The sequence below is a fragment of the Alligator sinensis genome, unplaced genomic scaffold (assembly GCF_000455745.1).
Source record: "Alligator sinensis unplaced genomic scaffold, ASM45574v1 scaffold327_1, whole genome shotgun sequence".
Lineage (NCBI taxonomy): Eukaryota > Metazoa > Chordata > Crocodylia > Alligatoridae > Alligator > Alligator sinensis.
The window spans coordinates 326,978-337,011 of record NW_005842379.1 but is presented as its reverse complement, the minus strand read 5'-3'; the positions used below and the strand labels follow the sequence as shown (position 1 = coordinate 337,011).

General features: G+C 44.8%; 1 protein-coding gene across 6 annotated transcripts in view; it reads right to left on the bottom strand.

Moving 5' to 3' along the window:
- TTF2 (transcription termination factor 2) overlaps positions 1-10,034 on the bottom strand; it is a 33,131-nt gene that overhangs the window by 22,809 nt on the left and 288 nt on the right. For all 6 annotated transcript variants that reach the window (XR_324527.3, XM_006029440.1, XM_006029441.1 and 3 more), the window contains exons 2-7: positions 9,913-10,024; positions 7,640-7,726; positions 6,504-6,570; positions 4,750-5,769; positions 3,601-3,727; positions 2,430-2,630 (exon numbers count right to left, since the gene is read on the bottom strand). Coding sequence is in view for 5 of the 6 variants with exons in the window: in XM_006029440.1 (XP_006029502.1) it covers positions 2,430-2,630; positions 3,601-3,727; positions 4,750-5,769; positions 6,504-6,570; positions 7,640-7,726; positions 9,913-10,024 (1,614 nt within the window). In the remaining variant the exon portion in view is untranslated. The remainder of the gene's footprint in view (positions 1-2,429; positions 2,631-3,600; positions 3,728-4,749; positions 5,770-6,503; positions 6,571-7,639; positions 7,727-9,912; positions 10,025-10,034) is intronic.

The window sequence follows — 10,034 nt, the reverse complement described above, 5'->3', positions numbered from 1 at the left end:
CAGGCGGCTTGTCCAGGAGGTGGGGCTGGCTCCCCACTGCGGCACGTACTCCCAAGGGGGGTGGCAGGACCCATGCCCCCCAGCTCTGTGCACAAGGCAAGCACAGGCTGTGGGTGCAGGCTCTCACCCTGCTGCCTTCCCCTGGAGCCTCTGCAGCCTGGCTGGCATGACCTGGTGCGGCACGGCACACTGGGGCCATGAAAAGAAGCTGCTCCCTGCTGGGAGTTCCCTGCTGCCCTGGCAAAGTGCCTCCTGTGCGCAGCGCTGCAGCGAGGGCAGTGGCACAGGGTTGCATCCCTCAAAGCAGCCCCACGCGCAGGAGGCACGTTGCTAGGGCAGTGCAGAGCTTGCACCGCTAAGCAGCTCTTCTGCGCAGCCCCGCTGCTCTCGGGCTGCCTGGGGCCATGTGCATGGAGATTTCACTGTGCACCCCCATTTCCAGAACATTGATAAAAATATTGAACGAAATAGGGCCTAGCACAGACCCCTGCTGGCCCCCATGTTTGACTGCCCTCCATCTTGAAAAGTGACCATTTAGTCCCATGCTTTGCTTCCTATCTTTTAACCAGATCTCAGTCCAAGAAACAACTCCCCTCCAATCCTGTTGCAATGCAGTTTTTTTAGTCTCTGGTGAAGAAACTTGTCAAAAACTTTTTGAAAGTCCAAATATGTATTACTGTCAACTAGATCCCACTTCTCCAGGTGCTTGTTAACACCCTCAAAGAATGCAGAACTTCCCTTTACAAAAACTATGTTGGTTCTTCCCCAGTGGACCATATTTGTCCACATGACTGCTGATTTTATTCTTTATTATAGATTCTACCAACTTGCCAGGGATGGATGAGACTCACTGGTCTGTAGTTCGCAAGATCACCTCTGGAGCCTTTTGTGAAGATGGGAATTATATTCACGGGCACAGAGGCTGTTTTTAACAATAGGTTACACAGTATTACTGGCAGTTCTGCAATTTCACTTGTAAGCTCCTTCAGAACTTTGAGGTGAATGCCACCTGGCCCTGCTGACTTATAAGTATGTCGTTTGTTTTAAAACTTCCTTTATTGTCATATCAGTGCAGTCCAAGTCTTCAGACCCATCTACTAGAAAGAACTGATCTGGCACAGGAATTTTCCCAGTGTTCTGTGGTAAATACTGATGCAAAGAATTAATTTAGTTTCTCAACTATGGTCTTATCATCCCTGAATACATCTTTTATACACCCTGGTCACCTAATGGTCCCACCAATTTTCTAGCTGGCTTCCAGCTTCTGTATTTGGAAAAAAAAAACAACTTATATTAACATTAGCATCTCTTGCTAGCCACTTCTTAAATTCTTTTTTGGTTTGCCTGAGTTTGCTTTTACAGTTGACCTGCCAGAATTTTAGAGCTTTCCTGTTTTCCTCATTTGGGCAAGCCTTCCATTTTTTGAAGGATGCCTTTCTACCTTGAATGGCCTCCTTAACACTGCTATTAAACCATGCAGGGGTTTTATTAGCCCACCGGGCACTCTTTTTGACTTGTGGTATACACTTTTGGTGAGCTTCTAAATTTTTATTTTTAAATAGAGTCTAAGCTGCCTGTAAGTTTCTTAGTTTTGACTGCTCCTTCAACCTTCTTTCTAACTACTTCATTTTTGTGCAGTTTTCCTTCTTGAAGTTGTATTTGGCATGATGGACTTATCTGACTTACTCCCTCCCACTGGAATGTTATGGCTGCTATAACAAAGTGGTTCACCAACAGATACCTCTTGAACCATCTTATTGTTTAGGTTTCTGGCATTCTTCTCATTCCTAGATAGTTAATATATATCCTGGTTCTGGATACACTTCTCAGGGAAGCAATTGCTTCCCTGATTTGGCAACAATCTATGTATCTAACCTGGAATGCAGAGAGCCATTGCCTTGTGGGGGGGGTGGGGAGGAAGGGGGAGAGAGGGCACTGTTTAACACCTAACTAAACAAAGCCTAAACTGTGGCACATACGGACAACAACAATAAATAATAAAATTGCACATTAACTTAACATTAGCTGTAAATAGATAGCAAACATGATAGTTTTAAAACTAATTCAGGAAAATATCTATGCATGGACATGGCAAACCCCAAGATCAACTCCGCTCCCTGGGTTTATGTCATACATTCACTAAGAGAGCTCTACGCTTAAGTCAAGACTGAGAATTACGTGCTAGGATCTGAACTGTTGGGTTTTTTTTTAGATTAAAATCTGCAAAGCTGCTAATAAAACCTATCACTGAGCAAAGCTTCCAAGTCTCTGATATACCAGACCTTTCTTCTTCCAGAAATTACTCCCCAAGACACCTTGCACAAAGTGACGACAGAAGAAAGTAACTGGAAATTCTCATTCACCCACAGAGTTCAAAGTATTTTTGTTCCATTTGCAAATTCTAGTTACTTTTTCTTGTACAACTTTACCTCGATAAACATGACCATAGTATTTGCTGGACCCCAGGGAGGGAACTGGGCCACGGCAATGCAACCCCAGAGAAGAGGCAGCAAAGGGATCTTGAAATGGCTGCTGTTTTTTCAGCTGCATAATATTTGTTGGTTCAGTGCCTGGGCTGCTGGATGTGTTGGATAGCGGTTCATCATGGTTTTTGCTGTCCCTGGTGTTCTCTGGTTGGGAAGAAAAACAGTGAAGGTCAGAGGACTGATAATGGTCAGCTCTGGTACAGCCCAACAGAGAAGGCACCAAACATTTTCATTCAATAGCTTAGTAGGGACATGTTAGTGAATCTCAGTTCTTTCCCCAGAGGATTTGTCCGTGGTACAGAATAGCTCAACAGTTTTAACACATTTGTCTATGAACGAACGAGTCCGTGAGTCTCAACTACCTTTTCCTTCCTTCTCTACTCACTGCCTAGAGATAAGTAGAGGAAATTTCCCCTGCTATTGCCTCTGAGCTGGAGAAATTCAGTTTCTGAAGCTGTCCACTCAGTTCTATTCATCAACATTAGTTAAAATATATTAATCACTTGTGAATGAGGCAGGCCTGGAGGGGGTGACAGCATATGCCAATAACATTAACTAGACATCCATATCTATTTTAGGCATTAAATTTAATCTGATTGAGGAATCCTATTAAGGATTGCAAGGAAATTTAAGACATATCTGCTCAAGACAGTACATTGAACATAGCAGTTAAAATAAATGTAAAATACCTTCTATACCGGGCAAGATTTTAATCTGAGAGACAAAGAAAGTTGGACCATGTAATACTGATCAGTTTTCAGACATTGACAGTTCATGCGACTGACCCAGGCACCCAGCAAAGTTAGTGGCAGAGCTAAAATAGAAGCCCTGTCAAGTTCTGGGCTCTAACCACAATATTTTTTTAGTGGAAGGCCTTATTCTAAATGCAAACAGGGGAGGGAAGAGCACACACCAACTGCTGAAGCTTCCTTAGCCTGACGAAGGGTTTTTGAACCTGAAAGCTTGCTTAATAACTATTCTCCAACCATTTGGGTTGGTCTAATAAAAGATATCAAATTCACCCAAGGAGCCTTGTCAGGTATAAATTAATACATTTTTTTATTAACATGGAATTTATAAAGACTTTTTGAGAGATTCTGACCAAACCACGTACCTTCCACTTCACTTTCTGCTGACGAGAGATTGAGAGTACTGAGTGCAGCTTCCAAATCCTGCACTTGCTTTAGTAACCGTTCACCTTTATCTGGCAGGGCCTGAACATTCACTGCTGCCAAAGTGCTCTGAAAAACAAAACCCAGAATCCATGCATTTTGTGCTCACTATGAGGTCCAACAGGAGACTCTTGACACACAGCAGTCAAAAGCTCAGAGGGTGAAAACACATGGCTTACAGGCTAAGAGTTTGCATTTTAACCTAAATCAGGATTTCCAAAAACAGCTTAAGCACACTGGAGTCTGTGGAACACTTATAAATCATTGGACACTACTTACCAAAAATAAGTTAACTATGACTACACCTTAGGGTGAGAAGGACAGAGTCAGAAGCTCTGAAAGATAGTGGAAAAAAAGCAACCAAGGAATCCTGAAGCTCCTTGCAGCTCAGTAATCAGGGTCCAGACTACATTCTTTAAGGTTTTGCCATTATGCCAGACTGCATATCAGAATTATCATACTATTCTGATCTGTATGTGACAAAACAAATGCACTGTCGAGGTGACCCCAGCATTCTTTCCTGCCCATGGCTGGGGGTCGGACTTGATGATCTGCTCAGGTCCCTTCTGACCCTACCTACTATGAAACTACAAGGTCAAGGACCTTAGTCCTGATGATTGATTGATCGACAAATCTGAAAGGATTCATCTCACTTTCTATATCCCAGAGGGAATTTTAAGGTCAGTCACAAATATTTTCCAGGATGTCTTTAAAAAAAAAGAGTTGTTTTCTAGAGTGCTACCATGTTGGGTTTTTTTTCTTTTTAAACATGAGGTTGGCTGGAATTTAGATGCAGCCCATGGGTTCTAAGCAAGCTGCTAACAGTCTCAGATGAGTATAGACTAGGTACCCCTAAACCAGGGGACAGATTACTTCAAAGAAGCTCTTTCACAAAGTTTCAAGTTAATGTAGACCTGACTGACTGGTGCCTGGCCTAGATTTTCAAAACCCTGAAGTGGTCACCATTCTCTGAGCACTTCAAATAGCTAAACTCTAACAGCATTTTGATTCTGCTGCTCAAAAGAGCTGAAGCATACAGCTGGCTCAAGCACAGGAAGATCCAAATTAAGTTATGCAACAGTAATAATGACCTTCTTCTGTTTCAGCTGGATTTGAAGGTGGCTGTGAAGGCCTTTGGAGTCCAATGCTTCTCCCTTTGGCAAAGATATTTCAAGTCCTGGGAAACTGGAGAGAATATTTTGCTCACTTCTCCCTGACGTTTTTGCAGGAATGCCCCCCTGTTGCACATCTAGCTTTGGTCTATCAGCCTGGCTTTCCCCCAGCGTGGGAGAAACAAATACAACTTCATCTTCGTTGGTGCCAGAGTGTCCACTACTACGTTTCTCCACCCTGGGCACTATTCCTGACTTTGGTGGTGCTGCCTGTGCTGGAGGACCTCCAGGTGGCATGAATACTGATGTCGATGGCTCTGATGTGGTTGAAGTCTTCTGTGAAATCACGCTCTGCCTAGCTGTCAGGTTCTTCTCACAGATCTCCTCACCAGCATGTCCCTCAACTTTTATCCATTTGTCCTCATGGGCTATGGAGCATTCCTTTCGGAGCTGTTCCTCTCTCAGAAGGGCAGCGTCTGCCTTTTGACTCTTAGGGCATGAAGACAAAGGCTTTCTATTCCCTTCTCCAGACAAGACATCCTCCACTAGTGTTGCACTTGCCGCCTTCTCCACATGCTTAGAAAACTTTGCAGGCTCTTTGCAGGTACCATGTTTCTGTCCATCATAAGAAAGGTTTCCCTCTTTCTGAGTCTCAGGCTGACTTGATTTAGTTTGGGAACAGGCTTCCTCCCCAGCTTCTGCCTTCTTCTCTCCAGATTGTTTCTTCATAATCTTCATTTCTGCTGACAGCTCTCTCCCTTTCACAAATTCTGATGTCAACTTTTCCTTTGCATCTAATGCTTGTGCTTTTTCTGCCTTCTGTTTTCCTCCTCCTGCTGTATTTTTTTCTGTGGTATCTTCATTTATTTGTTTCCAAGAAGACACTTCACAATTCTTGTTCAGAACTTTGAATGGATTTCGTGGACCATTGAGATTACAGAGTAGAGCTGGTGCATGATGGCATCCCAAATCAGTGGGCAACTGGGAAGTTTTTGGATTCTGCAAGATATCAATAAAAGAATTAATTCTAGAATAAGCATCTGACATCCTGTCCACCCCCCTTACTTTACCCCAATCCACTCAAACAAAATCTCAGGCTCAATGAATGCCATCGTTCCTACAACTCCAATTAAGTCAAGCACTTGTGTGCCTTTGATTGTAGAAGTCACTGAAATTTTCCTACCCTGTCTATCCCTCCCTAGGGACTCATTAGCAGCGATCCTGGTTTTCTCTGATAACCCCCTCTCTCTCCCCCAATTTTTTGATTAAAAAAAGTAACCCAAAATCCACATTTTGCTGGGATAAAAATAAAACACCATTAATATATATAAATAACTAATATATAAAAATATATTAGTGGTGTTTCATTTTGATCTCAGAAAAATGTGGATTTTGGGTTACTTTTTTAAATCCAAAAATTGGGGATTTTCTTTAAATCAGAGAAAACCAGGATCCCTGCTGATTAGGTTAGGTCTCAACAGCACCTAGTTTCTGGGATGAGAAATGGGGATTCAACCCAAGCCTCTCCTAATCTAAAATATCCCCAATGCCATGATATAATAGAACTGGTTTTGCCCAAGCCTGTAAGACAGGCCCCAACATGAAAGATTGCACCCTAAATACTGAGCACTGCACACCAGACCCTAGAAACTCTTGAAGGAAGCATTAGTTACAGAGTGGACAACGAAACAACCTCGTGCTCTCATGAGCAGATATAAATGATCCATTCATACCTGCCAAGGGATGCTTCCACACCACCTCTTTCCATCCTTCTTACTCTTAAGACATCGATAAAACAGTCTAGTGGAGAGTGAAACAAAAACAAGAGCTATGAGAGTTGATCCTAACATTCATATTAAGTGGTCTCCCACAGCAAATCAATGGGCATAGGAAATGTCAGGGAGTCAGTCTCGTGAACTACACATTACATCTAAAAGCTTTTGCTATTCAATAAAGATCACGTTTAGTAACTGGCCACTTCAGAGAATGTTAAGACTGTAGAAAGCTCTGGATAGAGATTCAGTCCTTCTGCTTATCACCTCTCCCTTGTCTTGAAATGAAAACTGAAGGTGCACTGACACATAATATTCAAAGCTCTTAAAGGCAAGCCACATCTCAGGAACCTCTTGTGTTTTACCAAAGCTCAAAACAATTAACAATATATGCAAGGGATGAACAATCATGCCCGAGTGATTTATCCCAGAACTGCAATTGCATTTTCTGGCTAATTATCCATATATCTAGCACTGAGTCCTACATTCCAAAATACTGGGCATCTGCAAAACAGTTGTCTTAAAAACATCTGTCTTAAAAAACTGCCTCCCTTTCCCCCTCAACTCAAATAAATGTTTCCTTTCCCCTCAAAGTGAAATTATTCTCAAAACCAGAAATGCCTGACATCCATCCTAGGTAGGTTAGAGCTTCTGGATTTTTGAAACCGGAGCAGTGGCCGGTTAGTAGCAGCCGGTCCTGGAACAGTGGCCACACGTGGAGCAGAGGTGCAGGGTGGTGGATGGCAACAGCAGCTGCCGCATGCAAGCTTCTCCCTGCAGTACTCCAGGATCGGCCGCCACTACTCCCTGATGTAGTGTATTTTTTAAAAGTGCCGGATTTTTTATATCCGGATTTATGAGGTTATACTGTATTCACATTCACAGTTTGATGCACTGATTTTGACAAAAGGAGGCCCCTCTCATTCCACTTATTTCAAAGCTAAGTTCTTAGGACATATCTTATTTTAAATCACAGTGCAAACCCTCAGAAGTGAGCCAACAACATACTGTAATAACAATTTCCATGGTGTCACAGGAAGTTACCCCAGCTTTAAAGTTAGTGGAAATGACAGTGAACCTTCAGCCTTTGGACAAACCTGTATTCTTCTCTGTCTTGCTGCTGAATAAGAACTTGCAGCTCCACCATATACTTCTCATGGATCAAGCAGTGGGAAGGAGGAAGGCTGAAGGTAGAGGAAGGGATTAAAAAAAAAAGAGCGAGAAAAGATTTTAGCTGAGCAAATAACAGGAACAAACACCCAAAGTAAAATGCTTAGAGACCTTGAAGGCTACTTCACAGGTCTCATTCACATTGTGATGGCTCTCAGCATAGCATCAAATCCCCTTAAATTTAAAGTGCTAATCCCCTTCCCCTCTTCTTTCCAGCCCATAGGGCAGGAGGTGCCATTTATATAAAGAAAGCATTGGGCTTTCTTGCATACAGAGGTACCAGGTTTTTTTTGCATGGTTGTGGGATCATTAATGGAGTGGGTAAGCCTAAAGTGAATTTCTGGTGAGTTTTAAGATTGAGAAATTCAATACTGATCTTATTAGCTAATATGTAAGCAAACTCCAAGACAACCTACACCTCAGTTGAAAAACCTTAGTTAAAATGTTGTAGTCCATAATAAAAGTATGTACAAGGAATAAAGACATCAGCTGGCAAACTGGGGACACGGGATGAATCTTTCCCTGCCAAATCGCCTTTAGAGCAATGTGCCTACTAAACAGTGGAGTTTGCTGCTGTGAGGAGACCATTGCCCATCATGATACCTAGTACTGTCTCCCTGTCTGCTTGCTGTCACCTGTTTCATACTTAGATTTGAAACTCTTTAGGACATGGATTACTGTTTTCCCTGCATTTGTACAGTGTCTTGCACAATAGGATCCTGGACTGTAACCGAAGCTTCTTAGTGTGACTACAGTGCAAGTATTAATTAATAAGAGACTTGCAGACATTTATCAAAGGGGAATATTTGATTCCCTTCTTATAGCTGATACGTTTTCATGCTTTCTGCGCTTCCATGAGCAGGGACCACTGAGAGCATAGTTAACTTGTGGAATGCATTGCCACAGGAGGTAGCAGGAGAAGATGGCATAGCGAGGTTCCAAAAGGGACTGAAAAATTCATGGATGATAGATCTATTAATGGCTGCTGAACAGAACGGTCGAAGGCATTTCCTCTGACATCTCTAAACCAATAAATGGTGGAGGCCAGGGAGGGTTTTGAATAGGGCAGCGTTTTCTCAACCCATGGGTCACAACCCAAAAGTGGACTGCAAGATTTCAGAGGGCCACGAGTCACAGGTTGAGCAACACTGATGCCAGGAAAGTGCTGAGACTGAAGCAAGGCAGAGTGGTGATGGGAAGGTGCCTGCCCCCTTCCAGCAGGGGAAGCGGGCAGGGGAGAGCTGTGAAGCCAGGCTGGGTGCTCTCAGGGGTAGGGCAGCAGGGAGATGCTGTTTGACAGTGCGGCAGCCCCAGCCCAGGGTGAAGCCTGCTATAGTGCTCCCCTCCTCCTCCTTCCAGCCTGTGCCAGGGCTGGACTTGCTCTGCTGCTGCCTGCATGAACTGGAGCGACCATAGTGACTGCACTCTGGGCTGAGCAGGATGGAGGCAACTGGGGGCCTCTCTGGCAGGCCTTGGGGGTGGGGCAGGAGCTGTGGGTTGGCAGTAAGGAACACTAGCATGGCCGAGAGGGAGGCAGGGGACTGTGGGTCACACACCCGCAGGGCCAGGGTGGGGGTGTGGGTCGGGACAGGCCATGAACCTTTGCAAATGGGTCCCGGTAGGAAAAAGGTTGAGAACCACTGGAATAGGGGACAGATCATTCTATATTCAGTTTGATGCTTTCCTGGGATGGCATCCGTTCCTGCCACTGAAGGACATTAGAGGGACCATTGGGGCTGGGCTAGATGGATCATTGGTTCTGACCCAGTAAAGCACTTTTTATGTTCTTATGACCAAACATTTGGCAGGAGTGCCACAAGGCAAGCCCTGCCCTCTCCCTGAGTGCCAATCCCCTTCCCCTGCTGACCCGTGTCCTGCCCCCTGCAGACCTGCTGCACTGCTTTCTGATCCCTGCCCAGTGCTCCCTGCCTGATCTGCTGCTCTGTGCTCTGCTGTCCCTTTTGCTGCTCTGCATTCTGCTCCCTACCCTGCGCTCCCTGTCTGACCTGCTGCACCGCTTCCTGCTCCCCACCCGCTGCTCCACTTTCTGCTCCCTGCCAGACCTATCCCCGTATTGCTTGCTGCAAGGTCCCACACAAAACATACCCTTGGCACCTGTACACTAGGCTGGTCTCTACTGGCACAGCAGCTGCATTTCCCTAGCCACCGCACCCTGTTCCAGCTCTTACTGGGCACCTACTCTGTGGGGGTGACGAACGCGCAGGGCGGCTGGTCCTGGACCCCGCACACATAGAAGCTTTTCCCTCGGCTCGGCCCATCCCGGACGCCTGTTTTCAGGAAGCATAGGGAGCCTGCGGGGGG